This window comes from Apus apus, chromosome 3, assembly GCF_020740795.1.
Source record: "Apus apus isolate bApuApu2 chromosome 3, bApuApu2.pri.cur, whole genome shotgun sequence".
Taxonomy (NCBI): Eukaryota; Metazoa; Chordata; class Aves; order Apodiformes; family Apodidae; genus Apus; species Apus apus.
In genome coordinates, this window is record NC_067284.1 from 10864423 (window position 1) to 10882309 (window position 17887).

Genomic DNA, 17887 nt, shown 5'->3' on the forward strand with positions numbered 1-17887 from the left:
CATCTACTTTTAAAACCAATATAAGCGAGAAATCCCACTTTGTTCTCCCCAAGATCACCTCGTTCTTCCAGTGTTCAGATCCAGGTTTTAATTTATTTAACATGTCTTCTAGCACTCTTTCATTCACTCATCATCCTGCACTGTGAGAAAGGTTTGGGTCTTGAAGGTGCGTAAGGAAGAGCGAGTACTGTTCACGAGTAAGAACGTGTAAAAGGAGACATGAGGATCTGCTAAAGGGCAAGGAGAAGAGTTCATAGCTGGTCTGAATATTTGGCAGGGAGGTGGGGGTGTGATCAGAAGCCTTAGTAAGTTGTAGAATTTGTTTTTGCTGGAGTATGTAGGGCAACACACGATGCTTTCCTGATTCTTTTTAATTTCATTTTAGAAAACAACCGTATGTGAAATGTTGGGGGTTTTTTGGCCAGGAAGTGTGTTTTTGTGGTGATTGATTTTTAATCTTAACACCCTGTGAACCACTGAAATCCTGACATAGTGCATGAAGCTCCTGTATATAAACTTCTGTGCATTTACAAATCTCTTAATTTTTATAATGAGAAAAAACTAGTCTTAAATAAATGTAGAGGTAAGAACAAAACTGTGGCAGGAAACCATAGAGAAGTAGCAGCGATCATTTCAAATCAAAATTAAATGCCGTATAGTGTAATTTTCAGTTGAAGTTTGTCTTGAATCTGGAGCAATAAGTATTTGTTGATTTGTAGTCTGTTTCTGCTTTGTCTAAGCTATTTGCCAGATGTCTGCAGTAGTTACACTAATTAAAATGTCATTGCCTAGTAAAGCTTGCTCTTCCCTCATGCTACTAACTTGAAGATATTTCATTTAAAGGTGTTCATTTATTACAACACAGAAATTTTGTCCTCTTTTTTTTTCCCCCCCCTAAGCCAATTTCTTTTCTTCCTTGCACCCCACCCTGATTATTTTAACATTTTGGCAGCCATGTTCTAATACTTCAGCAACACATGTGCCGGGTTCTTTAAATTCACAAATGTTGCTAATCTGAAATGAGAATTTCAGATATTTTTGCAAGCCTATTTCAGCTGAGCTAATTTTGTAACAGTGTTGTTGAATGAAATGTGCAAATAATTTTGTATCAGTTGTGGGTGGATGGCCCATATTGTGAATATTGAGATGACCTGTGGCAGCCAGATGAAGTATCTATTCTATTGAATATATAGTCTTGTTTGTTAAATGATTAGGTAGTGAAAAAGTTCACTGCAAATGAACAAGTTCAGATATTTTGACATATACCTGTCATTCACACAATCTCTAATACTGGAGTATTAAACATAATATAGCCACTGTTGCTTAGGTAAGTATATACTTTCCTTCAATTTCAGAAGCAAAATATTAAGACCACAGAAAAGTTGCTATTCAGATGCATTTGTAATCAGAGCAAAGAATATACTCCTGTTCTAGAATCCTTTATTTTCTTATATGCTTGTTTCTTATAGTACTTTCTATATAATTTCTATAAAAAGAGACTATAAAACATCATGACAAATTTGTGAGTGACACTGAGAATTTTGGATTGCTGTTTTGCAGTAATGTGTTCCTACAGTAATAGTACTTTGTATTTTAAAAAATCAGCTATGATACATATAAATTTATTGATTAATATTAAATAGTCTAATATTTTTGTAGTGACTGTTGCAAATCCGAACACCTGTCAAGATAGGCTGTGGAATCATAAGGAAATGATGCTGAATGAGAAGTATCTAAGAGGTTAAAAATGTGATGCCTGTTACAGGGCTCTGAGTGAGCTGGGTTGGCTGTGGGGTGTGGGGTCACTGTGCGAGGGGCTGCCACGGCTGCATGACATGTTTCAGATGCTCCCCTCCAGTAGAAAAGTTACGTAATGCAGAACTAAGAGCAAGAATTTTGAGCATTGTCAGCTGTTACTCAGGACATTTTTGTGTTTCCTTTTGGACAGCTGACCTGCTCTCAAGAGATAATGTAAACAATCACCGCAATAAAAATCAAAGTAGCCAGGGAGATGCCGTTGCATAATCTCCTTTTATTTTTAAGGAGACTTTGTTTCCTGGAAATGCCTTTGATTGCCTGTCAGTGTTAACATTTAAACTGTTTTATGTAGCTGTCACTGGTGGATAATTACGAACAGGTGGAAAGAGAAGAGGAAAAGATTACAGCATTGTGCTCAATAGATTGATGGTGAGATGTGATTTAGCTGAACAGCCCCTTTTTCACACGTCTCACAGCGTGAGAATGGGACTTAGTTTCCTTCATCTGAAGGAGACAAACACCAGAAGGAAGCACTTTTGCTTCTCTAGTTTTCCTGAGGGCAGCAGGACACAGGCAGAAGTCCTTGCTGTGTTCCTTGAGCACGCCGAAGAGCAGCAGGTTCGAGCTGGCAGCCTGTTATCTTTGCAGTCTGGCTTTTAGAAATCCCCATAACGTAACGCACTTGAAATAGATGTCGTCATCAGCTCCAGCCCTGAGTACTAAGCCTGACCAAATACATGTGACAGAAGATGGTGGAGTAGAGTGCAGCAGCTATTCATGTGGTAGGAGTGGTTATTGTGTTAGGGTATACTTTTTGTTGACAGGCCAGCATGTTTTGAGTTAAAATTCTGCAGCTGTCTCTCTCTCCCCCTCTCTCACTTTCTCTCTGTGGATTTGTACAAATTCCAAGCTCCTCTGCAGCAGTCTCACCCTTCTTATTTTGCTCTGAATAGATTTCACTGGTTTGTTTTTGTTTTGTTTTGTTTTTCCCCAGCAGGAAACGGACAGCAGAGGCGCAGATCCATTCAAGATCTTAGTGTTGCTGGAACAGAGTCCAGTCAGGTAAACGTCTCTCTCATCTCTTCTTTATCTTTCAGTTAAAGTCAACACCAAATCTGTACAGGGAAACTGATCTGGAAATCTTCACCTTTGATGCTTTCATAGAAATTGTGTGGAAGCTTGTCAGATTGTAGAGTCATTTGTATTGCATTTAAATGAGATTCCATGAGAGTAATCTATGAATGAGCTCTAGATGAGAAGTGTTTTCCGCATAGCTCGAGCAGCATTTGTCATTTTTATGTACACACAGTTTTTGTGTACCACTTAATTTGGCTAAAGGCAGATGTTATGCAGAATAGCCTTTTTTACTCTCTATATGTAGAAAACAATTGTAATTACTACTTATGATTGTCTGGAGCAGTTACACATACATTAAGCTCACTTTTTGCATAAAAATTAAAAATATGCATCAGTATTATAAATATATTTATTATCAGTCTCTGAACCCTGAATAGTACCTTACAGTAGTATCTCTCCATTACTTGTGAAAGGTTTGCCACATAAAGTTGAAATTAAACTGAGAACAAATTAAACTAAGAACATGTTAAATGAGGAAAGTACAGCTAATGCTTTATTCAGATGTGTTTATTTTGTGTTTCTAATTGCTTTGCTGTTTATTTCAGTAATTCACAGGGGCTATTTGGTCATTAGTGTGAACTGGCAATTTTGAGATCCCTGCTAGTATTTGGATGTGGAAACTGGAGCTTAGCATATTCATCAGGTTATTCAGGTTTCCATATTAAACAACCTACTGCAATAATCTAAAATAGGTGGTAATTTTGGGGATGTGTAGTTGTCACAGAGATCAACATTTGATCCTTCTTTAATTCCATGAAGTGCGATACCCACAGAAACTTAATCAAACCCCCAGGTATTATTAGTAGCATTTAGTATGTACATCTACCAGAAAGTAACAAACGAGTCTTAAATACATCTTACTATCACCAGAGAATACAGGTTTGTTAAAAAGAAGTGAACCTTCAAAATTTAGTAAAGTTAATTGTACAACTAAAAATATGCAAGACTTGGGGAAAAAATTAAGTGACAGTACAACAGTTATAACAAATTGCACTAATAGATGTATGAATAGATTTTAATTAAAGCGCTTTTTTTAATTTAAAATTTTTCATTCTGATTATCTTAATGAATACTTAGTATTTGAAACTATAGAATTTCAGCATTTACTTCATATAATAATAACTATTATAATAATCTTTCTTTGAAAGCTATTCCACTGCTTGTGTGGACATTCTGGCTAAATTGTTCTTGTGACCAGGAGGATATAGAAAAGCTTGTCTACCTTACCAGTTTCTGAAGTACCAGAATCACGTTTTACTTCCTTGTTTCCAATAGTGGACATACTGGAAATCTTAAGTGGAAGAATTACCTGCTTATATCTTGCAGGTTTTGGAAACATTGTCATAAAATCTGGAAAATAAAATATTTTAACAGGCATAAAAAATGCACTTTGGAGGAAACTTTTGTACTGTCCATATAAATGAAAAATGAATTTTCATCCCCTTTTTGGTATGAAAAGAGAAAAGTCTGCTGAAACTTACGTTGACTTCTGGCTTGCGTATTTATGTATATTTTTAAAAACAATCAGAAAACAAGAAAGGAAGCACAATGTAATTATAGAAAAAGACCTAAGGTTACTCTTTATGGGTTTCTATAGCTGTGGACCTCACTGCCTTGAATTTTTATTAAAACTCTTGAATTGCTATCCATGTAAGCAGTCTACTAGCCAAAGCAGAATAAACATCTGTGACTAGCCTAGTTCTGCTCAGTTTATTGTGTCACTCCATCTGCAGCAAACCATAACTAGGTTATCATTTCTATTGTGAAGATCCCCTTCCCCCTTCCCTCTCTCTTCATTGCAAATGTCCTTCTTCCCCACATTCCGTTCTCCTTTACACCCACCCTGCAGCACACCCTTCTTCACCAAGCCCCTTGGCACTGCCTGCCTCTGTTCCCACACCCAGCCCGTGCAAGCCCCTGTCCTGCTCAAAACTGAGGGACTGCCATGGTTCTTGTCTTTTTTATTTTTTTAGCTATTTCGCTGACACTAAAGCTGATCAGAAATCTCATTATTAAATGTGGTTTTCCTGAAAATTGCTGCAGTGTCAATAGAAGATGATTCTGCTATAACTGTTTTTTTTAATCAGGAAGGTTTTCCCAGTTCAGAATGGAATGTTTGTTAAGGTGGAGGAAAACACTAAACTTCTTCATAATAATACAAATTACTGCAAAGTTTCAGGTGTTTTCCTGAAGGGTTAGACTAAGACTCTGGTCTTCCTGCTTAACTGCAAGTCTGTTCTAATCTAGCATTTTTATATGTTTCATTATTGTATGTATATTTTTATTTCTGTGTACTGTTAGAATAATTTTTGTGTGGTTTGTATGGCCGATAGTTACTATATTTACATTGTTGAGATACTTAAGGCATTTTCCAGTATTGCTCTTAATGATGTTACCAAACAGCAGACAGTCATAGTGCTTTGTAGATTATTTTATTACTCAACTGACCCTTTTACATCAACAGTTTAGATGGGAAAATAGGCTTAGCCAAAGGTTTCCATCACTGGGTCAGCTGTTGGACTGGTGCAGTGTTGAGAACAATGGTTTAAGTCCAGATTTTCACAGATTTCTCTAGTGCTTGATGACCTTAGGCTGGACCTCCCTCAAAGCAAAATGGGCAGCACTGGTGCAACCCTCTCTGTAAATGTAAAAATGCTACATTTCCATTTGTTTCCATCCATATTCTGTGATGCTCTCTTCATTTTTCCACATACGTTTTTTTGGCACTGAATTGTTTCTTCGGCTTTTCCATTTCCCTGCACACTCATTTCAAAACGCTGTGTTGTGCCAACTGTCCAGCACTAGTGCTCTTGCCTGAACACCTTTGCAACACAGAAACAGATGTGCAGGCTCTAAACGGCAGCCATAAAAACTTCTGGGGGCTTGAAGAAGCACAACAGATCTGCTTTTTACACTGGATAGAGTCTTTACAGAATGTGATATTTGATACAAATACTAAGTAACTTAATTGGCGGAATCACTCAAGAACTGCAGGTTGTGATCAGATGTCTAGTAAAGGTATCCATGTCCCCGCCAGTGTGTCCTACTGGGTTGGTTGGTACATAATCCTTCACAGTGCTAACATTATATCAAACTACCTTTTTAACTTTTTTTTTTTTACTTTGAATTGGAAAAAAAAATTATATATTAAAGAAAACCATTTATTGTATTGAACGGTTGAGCAGCAAGATAGGCTAAGTGTGATTATTTGGGGGATCTGATATTATACATGAAATCATTATGTCTGTGAGACTGTCACACTGGTCACATATACTTTTTTTCTTCACCCTCCCCTTTGACAGCAAGATGAAATCTGCATTTGAGGAGAGAGAGCTTGTAATGCAGATTTCTTCACATTGGGTTGCCCAATTAAATTAAACTGGCGGGCTGAGGGAGGTGGGGATTGTTCCTCACAACATGCCAGCTTTTCAAGACTGCAGGTCTTTGAGAAATAGAAGCTAAGCACCTAACAAGGCCATGGGCATTTGGCCACCTGGCAAAGATGATTTGAGAGTAACCTGTTACTAAGTATGAGCCTACTGAGATACCCAGAGGAAGCAAGGATGAAAGGACACCCATGAAAGAGTAGCAGAAACTGATTGCTAAAGAACAGTCACTGGCTTACCTGTCACAGGGACTGGTGTCCAGGAGACTGAAAGCATCTCACTCAGTGCATGCTCAGATTCTGTAATCTAACAGGTGTTCAGTTCCAGGAAGTTCTCTTGCACTTTGCAGTGCTTTTAAGATAAACATCAGATACAAATGCTTCACTTCTGTCTCTAGCAGTTTACTCTAAATAGCGTTATCAAGGTTGTGGTTTGTTTTTCTTCTGGTGGATCAAAATAATCTGATACAGCAAGCAAGAAGTTGCTGTAACTAAGAGTATTTCTGAGATGCTCTTTGTCACCAACTGTAGGTACTCAAGAAATCTCTTTTTGCTTAAAGAACTCACACACTGTTAAGAGTGCTCACTGTCTTCTGACCTCTGGCATCAGCAGAGTGTTTATCATTCATATCTGAGGACAGTAGCAGTCAGCAATAAGCTCAGACTCAAAAAAAAAAGCTTTTTCAAAATGTCTGATGTCCCCATCATGATAATATCACCCGTCAGATTATTTCTGCGGTAATCTGTTGCCCTGTTTCTGGCTCTTAACATGAAACACTAAATAGTTAATCAAAATTACAGGAGAAACATACTTCAGTTGTACTAATGGATATTTCCGTGTGTAGAATCTTGTTACACTTTGATTGTTACTTGACTGAGATCCTGGCTTTTAAAAATTAAATTAATATAGGATATTTGGAAACCAGAGTCATAGGGAAATACAGTTTCCAGTTAAAGTATAACTGAGTGCTTCTTTTGAAAAATAGGCACATAAAATTAATAATTTCAATATAAATACACCATATTGAAAGTAGTTATAATAGTATTTTTCAATTATTTTTTTTCCTGCAAAACTCGCTATGGTTTATGGTCTTAAATCCTTTACTGTGTCGATTTCATTTTAGTGAGGGGTTATATGAAATACAAGAACATATATTGTAATTAAGAATTCTGAAAAAGAAGCTTAGGAGAATAATGAACTGTGTATTGTATTCTTGTGCTTTGGTAAACAAAAGAATTGAAGAAGTCAAGCTGTATATAAAGGAACTCCCAACAGCATTTTTTTTTTAGTTCTTAATTCACTTTAAGAGAATGTGCTCATTTTCTGATTGCTTTAATTGATTGATCTGGTTTGATTAAACACTTCTTTCATGGTTTCTGAAGATGAATCACAGAACCAGAAGAAAGCTGTAGATTAATACACCACAGTCTATTGCAGATCCTACGCTGCATTCCTTTAATTGAATGTAGTTCCATTCATTGATTAAACATTGGGAACAAACTTTATATCTTACTTATGTTATGAAGCTGCTAGATTTCACTGAATGGTGGTGTAAAAATTACTAGGTATTGTGTTGCACTTTTATATAAAAGATCTTGAACACATTGTTAAGCACTGCTTATTGTTATGCTGAATAGCCAACTTGTGTCCATTTCTTTTTATACAGTAAAGATGGAGTAGAAATGGGGATGAAATAATCCTCAAAATGCATGTAAAGTTTATCAGACAATCTGGAGAGCTTTTGGGGGAAAGCTTGGGGAGGAGAGTATTTGGGAAGATTATAGGGTCAGGTTTCTTCACATTTATTTTTTTAGTACTGTTTTTTAAAATGAGCACTTCAGACTCTCCTGTTAACTTTTCTTGTAATTTTGTTTTGTTTTGTCATTTCAGGAGAGTAGAAACAGCAGTAGATCATCTAGTCCTAGTGTGAGAATGATCACTACCTCGGGACCAACCTCTGAAAAGCCAACTCGTAATCCATGGACACCTGATGATGCAGGTGATCCTTTGTTCGTTAGTTAACTTTTTACCTGTAAAAAAAACAAAAAAATATGTGTTTGACTGTGGTGTGGGGAGTGTACCCAGACATTAAGAAAATTAAGCAGTTTAATTCAAGGTCTGTTACTGCTTTGCTTTGCACACTGGCTTAAAGAACTTCTTTATATAGATAATAAACTCGTAAGCTTTTTTCTTGGAAGAAAGTACTGTTCATGTGCAGTGATAGTAGTATTTAATGCAGATCTTTTAGCAGTGGTTTTTGACTGTAGTGTGACTTTGGGAAATAAGGGGAATAAACATCTTGGAGCATTTTAGTCTTGTGCATTTATATTATGAATGCACAGTTAAAGCTTTAATTTCTCTGACTTCTGGAATGAAATGCCTTGTAGGTGAGTATGAGCTGGAATACATTATTTCTATTTTTATCTGTGTTTAATTTTGCCTATGCAAAATGTACATGTTCACACAATCTTACTGTTTTGAAATGAACTAATATGTGTCTGCAGAAGTGTTGCAAATATTTCTGCTGTATAATTAAGAATGAACATAATAGTTGAATTAAATTTTAAAAGTCATAATGCGCTCCATTCAGAAAAAAAACAGTACTGGACTGCATTAAAACAATGGATTCTCACAAGTTTCTTTTTATAATATAAATAATAATTACACTGGTTTTGCCAAAACATGCATGTTGAACCATAAACTTAGTCTCAAGCTGGTACCTTGTAGTGCCTCAAATTTTTCTTATGATCTGTTTCATCTTTGGCTAATCAGACTCTCATTCTTTTCCTCTAACCAAATCCAAAATGGAAACTCACATGTGGACTAACTCTTGCACAAGCATATGCAATATTTAGGCACACTTGTACATTACCAAATATAAGGTGATTCTGTATGTGAGAGGTGTACTTTTTTTTTCTTCCCCTTGTTTTAGTGGGATGACAACATACTCTTGTATTTTAATTCTGCACTTCTTTCTGTCCATTGCCACTTTGCCTGATCACACTTTATGCCTTGTCACTTAATTTCTGAAAGCCCTTGCCCACTGCCACAGCCCACCCTGTGCCCTCTTTTGTGTAGTATGGATCCTGAATTGCTTTAGGCAGTGAGCAGTTATTCAGTCAATAGTTCACTGGGAATTGAAAGTTGCTGATTGTATGTCTGTGCAAAGGCAGTTTGTGCCAAGTCTTTGGCCTTTGATGCAGCACAGCACTAGAGCTAGAAGTCAGGTCTGATTTCTGGCCCACAGAAATCTCTCACCTCATACTCAGGTAAATACAGAATGCACCACATGTACATTTTTTTCTTGCTAGGTTTATGCAGTCCATGAAAAACCAATGGTTTGAATTTCTAAAGAAGAAATAAAGCATTTACATTTTCTATAAAAGAGGCTACGTTTTTGAGTTAATGAGGCAAAATCATAAATTGAGGATGCATCCAAACCTGGTCAGTCACAGGAAGTTACAGTTCTGTCACATAGTGCTGAAATGCTCAGGAATGTAATCTGAAGTATTTTGCATGTATTGATGTATTGGAAACATTGCAATAATTCTTTTTGCTGTCGTACTGTTCCATATGTGGCAATAGTCTAAAGTAGGAAAGGACTCTTTAGATTGTTCTCATTTAAGATACTGTGGTGATTAAGTTTTGGCTTTAGGGTTGTTTTATTTTCTTTTTCTTTTTTTGTACCACCTTCCAGTTTCCTTACAAGCATACACTTAACCACTTTTTCTCCATTCCCACCCTCTTATTTCTGTTTCCTTTTGAAGCTGCTCTTGGAGATAGCATAGTCTTTGAGGGCAACACCTTAGTTTCTCTACCACGACTACTCTGTGGCAGGTGCTTTTGGGGTATGGGTAAGCAGCCCCTTTTTTTTCCCACCTACCCTCCTCCATATAATCTTCTAGTAGCAATAATGCAGCTATAAAATCAGTAGTTTATCCATGTGTCTTTACTTCTATGTCTCTTAAAGCTTAACAGTAACTTTGTGATCCCTAGATTATGAGCTGTCAAAAGACAGGATCTATAAGAATTGAGAAATTTGTTAAATCTGGAATGAAAACACTAGAGAAATCCAGAGTAATTGCAGTGTAAGAAGGGAGCAGCCAGGCCCAGGAGGTAGATTGGTTATTGGGTTCCAATAACCAAGAGCAGAGAAGATGTCCTAGAGCATGTTGTGAGGAAGATACTTCCAGACCTCACTGGGAGTAAGTTTCAAAACTGAGCAAAAGGTTGTGCTTATTTTATTTTGGCAGAGCTGGTTTGCACAGCTTCTAATTTTAAAATCATTAGATGCATGGGCTGGCTGGCTGATCCTTCTTCATAAACAAGAATGAAATGGCAATTTTTTTATAAATAGAGAATGCGGTTACAAACTGTACAAAAATAGTATTTTTAAAATCTGTGTGCTGTTACATGGCTTCTAGAGGTGTAGGATGGTCAACTTCATCTTTATTTCTTCCTGGTGTGATAGGCCATACTTTTGAAGTTCTTAACTTTATCAGAAAAACAAAATGATTCACGTGCCTTGGGATTGGAACGCTGCTATTTCCATTTGCCTTTCCACATTCAGATTGTGTTTTGTGAAATGATTTAGTATTCTTGTTTTTGTCCTATAAGAACGGAATTAACTCTGGAAGTACATTAAAATTTTCTTGGTGTTGTTACAGAGACCAATGGGTCAGATAACTCCATCCCAATGGCATACCTTACATTAGATCATCAGTTACAGGTAATAAATATATGTTTATCAGATACTTCATCTTGCATTTCATTCTAATGTGTGAATTTTGGGCTGCAAATACAGTGCTGCATATTTACCTGTGTTTATATCCTGTCTAACTTTTGACCAAGGCTAAAAAAAAATATATTATGTAATTTGAGATTGGTTGACTGAGATTTGATCAAGCTATTAAAAACAAGCCCCGGGAAACATGATCCCTAAAACCAAATGTACACTGAGTTTTACTGTCAAAATAAGACATTATTTGTTTGAATTAAATTGTTGTATTAATTTGTTGTCTGTGGGACTAAACACAACTTTGAGTTTTGTTCCTTGTAACAGAGCATCAGATTAATAACTGCAGATGTGAGGTTTGAGTCGACTTTGACGTTAGTGCAGTAGCATTTTCCAAGGCATGGTTTACCACTTATTTTTAAAACCTTACTGGTTTTTAAAAGATGTTATAAATACACTGCAGAGACATTCCAACACACTGTATACTAAGATATCAGTTCATTAGTTTTTAACATGTCTGATTTATTTTCAGCCTCTAGCACCATGCCCAAACTCCAAAGAATCTATGGCTGTGTTTGAACAGCACTGCAAAATGGCACAAGAATATTTGAAAGTTCAGACAGAAATTGCATTGCTGTTGCAGAGGAAGTAAGTGCAACATGTTGAACCTTTTTTGTTCTTCTGTGTGTTTCTATTACCCTAAGTCTGTTACCTGTGACTGTTATTTCAGCCTTTATGAAGTAGTATTTCATAGGGCATAATTATTTTCCAGCCTTAACCTCAGAAATACAGAACTGCTCACCATAGGTGAGAGATTCAGAGCAGGTAACTGGAAGTTTTAATCCATATCAAGACTCTTCTTCTGAACAAGTCAAAGTGTGTAGCATATCCATGTATGTAACATGTATCTGATGTTTGTATCATCTCAGATGATGACCTGAACTTTTGAGGAACCTTGTAATTTTATTTCACACATTGTCTAGTAAAATATTTTAAATTGTAATTTGTAGATAATCAGTTTGATAATGAATTACAGAATTTTGAGTAATATGTCAGTGTTACTCATTTTGCAGTTAGTTTTTGTCTTATATCAGACTTCTGTCAATCACCACATTTACAACAGTACTATCAAGACACATCTTCAGTTTTTCTACCAGGAGTTTAGAACCTATTGCTTAAAAGCCGTTATGTACCTACCTTGAGCACTAGAAATAAACTCTTTCCTCTCACATTGTGTACACATATCAGTGAAACAACTGCATGTCTTGTTGGATTAGGGCCAAAGCTCTTGCTGATTTGGAACTTCACTTTTCAATGCTCTATACGTTCTGCTTCTCATCATTTCTGTCTCCTGAGGATGGGGAGCAGTTCTGAGAGGTCATTACATCCTATGCTAGATCAAGTAATGAGCTTGCTGCTCACTGATGTCCAAGCCACTACAGTTGTTAGTGAGGAGCTTGCCATGGTGTTTGTGGAAAAGCTAATTAGAAACGTGTGTGTAAACCTCCTGTACATGAGAAATAACATACCGAACAGAGCAAAAAGCTACTGTAAGATCAGCCTCCTGTCATCTAGTCACTTCTGGTTTAGCATTGTGCAAACAATTTCTTTGCAAGTGCAACTAGGATGTTTAGACTTCATGAGGAGTTACTGAAGTTAGTGTGAAGACAGGCTGAGGGAGTTGGGGTTGTTCAGCCTGAAGAAAAGAGGACTCCGGGTGAACCTTATAGCGACCTTCCAATAGCTGAAAGGGGCCTATAAGAAGACTGGGGAAGAGCTGTTCACTGGGGCATGTGATAACAGAACAAGGGATAATGGTTTTAAGCTAGAAAAGGACAGATTTAAATTGAATGTTAGGAGAAAGTTCTTTAATATGAGGGTGGTGGATCACTGGAACAGATTGCCTAGAGAGGTGGTGGGGACCCCATCCCTGGAGACATTCAAGGTCAGGCTTGATGGGGCTCTGAGCAATATGGTCTAGTGTGAGATGTCTCTGCTTACTGTAGGGGGCATGGACTAGATGACCTTTATAGGTCCTTTCCAACCCAAGACATTCTATGATTCTGTGATTCCGAGACCTTAATTTTGATTTTCTGTTGTCCCTACAGGTCAATAAATTATATAAAAATGTGTTTCTCTCTAAAAACTTCAGATTCATACTTTACCTTTTTTCCTAGGAAATCTGCATACACACTTCTCTCAAAATGTTTTTTCTTAGTCAGAACATAATTGCCCATTGGTGTTAAAACAAAAAATAGTATTGTGATTGATTAATTTAATGCTGCTTAAGATAGTTATTAGTTCAGCCTTTACAGAATGATTATGTTTTCTTTAACTGTAATTTCAGACCATATGGCTACAATTAATTACCATGAACTTTATCCTCTACTATTTTCCTGCTAAGATATTGCTGGCAGCTTGCCTTCTTTTCATTTCATAAGCAAATAGTAAAACAAACTGCTACATCAGTTTTGCAGATTAATTAATAGCAAGTTTATCAGTGTGTTTGTTCCTCTAAAATTGTTGTTTAAAAACACAGTGAACACTTACAGCATAAATTAAGTGAAATGACAGTTAAAATAATAATTTGCTTGATTCTGCTTTTTCACTGCTTTAAGAAGTTCAAGTCCAAATAGAAAACAGCACTTCACTAAGATAAGGTACCAGAATTATTGCTGGTTTGCCTTCTAAGTTACCTTTTCAGTTTTTACATGTAAATATTGCTAAGCAAAATTAGAGTTGAATGTATATATGAAATTCTGTGTGGATCCTTAGATGTTTTACTGTGACCTGTAGAACAATGTCAAAAAGCAGTTTTAGAGAGTGAGGGTGTGGCTTGCAGGTGTTTTAAAGTTTAAATGTCATTTTTTGATTTGGAAGATAATTTTTCCCTAGACTACAGTAAATTAAGATTTTTTTGTATCTACTTTTTTCTTTTTTTCTCATTGTTTCACCAGCCATGAGCTCAGACAGGTAATCAAATACTAATTTGAAACACATGAAGTCACCTACACACCAGTAGATTGTAAATGACAATTACTTGTTTGTTTTTTTCTCTTAGACAAGAGCTAATAGCAGAACTGGACCAGGATGAAAAAGACCAGCAAAACACATCTCGACTGGTACAAGAACATAAAAAGCTTTTAGATGAAAACAAAAGTCTCTCAACTTACTATCAGCAATGCAAAAAACAATTAGAGGTCATCAGAAATCAGCAACAGAAACGGCCTGGCACATCATGATTTCCTGGGACCTTTCAAATGAAAAATATGCACAGAAAAGACTGATAATTTCTTTTCCTTTTTTTTTTTTTTATTGTTACTATTTTCCCTTATTATGACAATTCATGAGTGTTAGCTTCTTGGTGTGATCTGTATTTGTCTGCTACACTTAAGATCATTTAATTTTCTTTTTCCTATGGTGGATGTCCAGTTCAACAGGTTAATTGAATAAGGTGAGAAAACAGTGACTTGAATTAACCAACAGCCCTCAGTGTAAAGCAAGAACAGGGGCTCTGTGCATGCTCCCTGTGTGAAGGCTAGCCTAGCAAAGTGGCTGCTGAATTGTAAGATCTTGGTTTTAGTTTCTGGTATTACCTCAATAAGAGCAAAACAAAAACTTCCCTGTTTGAGAATGGTTTTGTTCCAGTGACTCATCTCAAACTATTCATATGACAATTATTTTCAGGACTTCAACATGCATCAAGCTGCAGAGGTGATGCTGGCTGACCCACAGTAATTCATGATGTGATGCCTCTTGCCTGTAGATATAGTGTATTTTTTCCACATGCAAAATGGTAGGCAAACTGATGCCAGCATCTTTGGTTCAGTGCTTGATAGCCCAGTGTTTTGACTAATACGTTTCTTGTATTCTTGCATTCATAAAATATTTGAAGTAAAAGGCTGTATTTTCTGTACTTTCTTGGGGGGAATGGCATGCAAATTTCATCTACTTGCTGGGCAAAAGTTATGAAGGTGTTTCACTGGGCAAAGTAGGTCCCTTGTATAAAAGGGGGAAAGAATTAAAAATGTGTGAAAGTGTGTTTTAAACCTTTAAAGCTTTTGTCCCTGTAGCATCTTTTTGTAAAGAAATTCAGAAAGCAAATTAATACAGAATTTAAAATTCTTACTCCCTTCATACCACTTCTTGCATTATTTTTATTTTTTTTTTTTTTACAACTTATTTGCTGAAAAGCATTTACCATAAATATAAGTAAGTTTGTTTTCGATAAGGACAGCAGGTTTTGGGGAAATGAATTTATTTAAAATAGCAAATCATGAAATGGAGTTGAGTATGGAAATAGCGGAAGCTATTAAGAAAATGAGGGAAATGGCTTAGATCTCCATCAGGAATCTCAGTTATTCCACTCACTCAAATGCAGTTCAAATGAAGTCCATCACAGAATGCCTGCTGCCTTTGTGACTGAAGAATTGCATTTAATGAACTGGAGCAGAATATGTAATGATCAGTGTCATTATTTACCATCATTACATGGGAGAAAATAACTACTTGTTTACATTGCAGATTGATTATTTGGATTATGAATTAACTTTTAAGTGGTGCAAAAATGAGGCACTTCAAGATACAATGGGAAATTATTCCTTACACCAGCTCGTGATGTACTCAGTTGCAGGCAGGGTATTAATAACAGTCTTTTGCAAAAGGAAAATAGAAAATGGAAGTTTAGCTGCTGAGCCCTCAAAATAGAAGTAATCTGAAATTTGACTTATGCTTATTTCAAATGAATAATTATTCATAAGAGCCCATGAGCAGAAATTGGAAAAACATTAATGATAAAAACCTCACAGTATTTTCTCTTCCCCTTCCTGCCTACCTGATAACAAACATAAATACTATTGTGCTTATCTGTGAACAACAAAGATGATGAACAGTTCAGTGAACAGTGTCATCCTGTCTTGAAAATAAATCTACTGTTGGCAAACCTTTGGGAGTTAGAAACCCTTCCCTCATTTTATTTAAATAAAGGAAGGGTTATCATTCCCAAAACCTTAGCAGATAATTTGATTAGTTGGCTGAAACTGATATTGGGATCAACTTAAGGGCACACGTATTTATAGCAAAATGTAATTGGCAGAGAAAATAATTGAAGTATTAGGAATAGCACAAGTTATCCAGAGCATTGCTGTTCACATACATCTGTCCATCTACCAAAATGGACATACTGGGTGACCAGCAGCTTGTTTAACAGATGCTGAAGCATGAAGTAGAGCAACATACATACTAACGCTCAACTTCAGACTCATGGTTGATAATTACATACACAGAATTATTCCCCAGGACAGGTTTTACAGTTTGCCTTGTCATAAAAGAAATTCTCTTAAAGTGAATCAGTATTGTGTATGAAAAGTCACTTTATGGAAAAGTTTGAATAAGGAAAGTGGACGTGTTGCTAACTTAATGGTACGTAATACAAATATCTGTTCTAAGAGTTTCTTGAGACTTTTTAGGGTTTACATTAAAAGGGTTCTCAGATTGTAAAATAAGTATGATGCTTTCATGCACTGTGCAACGTGACTCCATTCAACAGTTCAGTTATATTGCTCTTGTAACTTAAAAAGGGAGTTTGGAGTTTGACCTTTTGTCTTCAAATTTTCCCTTTCTTAATTTCACCAAGATTTTAAGAAGTATTTGCCCAGATTTCTCAGTGAAGTGTGCTGTGTGGCAAAAGATGTGTGTCATAAAAAAAACCACCAAACCTGTGTGGGTAGAATATAACAGTTTGGACTAAGAAGAGTTTAACACTTTAACTTTCAGTGACCTTTACTATTTTCATAAGGCTCTTGTTTTAAAGTTGTTTACAAATGTACTTTTTTTTTCTGTTAAACTATCTTGGAGTGTTCAGGAATTTTTTTCCTTTTTTTATTTTTGTCCAGTTAAAGCTGTTCCTCTAATAATGGAGGTGAAACATCTAGTTTTGTCTGGGCACTGCCTTCTCAGAAAAGGTATCTGCTCTGCTTTTTGTTACAGTATGTGTGTTCTGTAAGATACTGTGTAATTGAGAGAATGCTTCTGTACACTGCACAGTTCTGCCCAAATGCACTATTGGGTTTTTTTAGGCTTTTGGGGCTTTTTTTCTGATGAGAAGTTGAGATTGTAATTCAAAACTTGTAGATAAAATGGTGAGTGATTTCATATGATTCAGGAATGCTCAGTGTGGCTTTCTGCTACAGGGTTTTGTTGCATTGTCAGGAATCTAATTAATAAAAGCTGAGAGACTTCCACAAACATGTGGTCATGCCCCAACACTTGCCAGAGCATCCTTGATCTCCGATGGAATCCCACATGGAGCGGGGGAATAATCATCATGCAGTTGTTCCCACCACCAAAAGAAAATTCTTCTGCTATGAGCTCTTCCCTTCCTGTGTGCAGAAGTAGGGTGTAGGATGAATAGTCCTGCTAACAACTGAGGATCAAGATATTTTAAGAATGCCAAATCTTTCATACGGATGTTCCACAAAAAGATAAGCGCTCGTCTTTCTTTGTTCAGCCCAGACAAATTCTGTTCCCTGGAACTTCGCTGGGTAGTTCGTAATGGATTTTACTGCTTAAGAGTTTCCATTGCCATACCACAGACAGAGATAACTCCTTAACTGTTTCCTTGCCTGTCAGGAACACACAGTCTTGCATCAGATCGGTTCTGAGCTGCTCTGAAAAACTCAGCTGTTTCAGGTGCTCTGCTCAAACTTTCAGGGAAGTTTGAAAGGATAAGGGCAAAAAAAAAGGGGGCAGCACACTCAACTCCTTGAAATACAGATTTCCCTGTGGTCAGCTGGCTGAAGAGGAGGATCTTAGGAAAGTAAGCCTATGTACATGCACGTGTACACACACTTAAATACTTATGTTTATAGGT

At 36.5% G+C, this 17887-nt stretch overlaps 1 protein-coding gene across 6 annotated transcripts in view; it reads left to right on the plus strand.

The window, feature by feature from the left end:
* The window catches only part of MAP3K7 (mitogen-activated protein kinase kinase kinase 7), a 47546-nt gene extending 32473 nt beyond the window's left edge, over positions 1–15073 (plus strand). For 3 of the 6 annotated variants that reach the window (XM_051613255.1, XM_051613257.1, XM_051613260.1), the window contains 5 exons: positions 2753–2820; positions 8172–8280; positions 10949–11010; positions 11549–11664; positions 14078–15073. In XM_051613255.1, coding sequence (XP_051469215.1) covers positions 2753–2820; positions 8172–8280; positions 10949–11010; positions 11549–11664; positions 14078–14258 — 536 coding nt within the window. In that variant the 3' untranslated portion in view covers positions 14259–15073. Of the gene's footprint in view, positions 1–2752; positions 2821–8171; positions 8281–8623; positions 8669–10048; positions 10136–10948; positions 11011–11548; positions 11665–14077 lie in introns of all 6 variants that reach the window. The other 3 variants (XM_051613256.1, XM_051613259.1, XM_051613261.1) reach the window with 2 other exon arrangements.
* The last annotated feature ends 2814 nt before the right edge of the window (positions 15074–17887 follow it).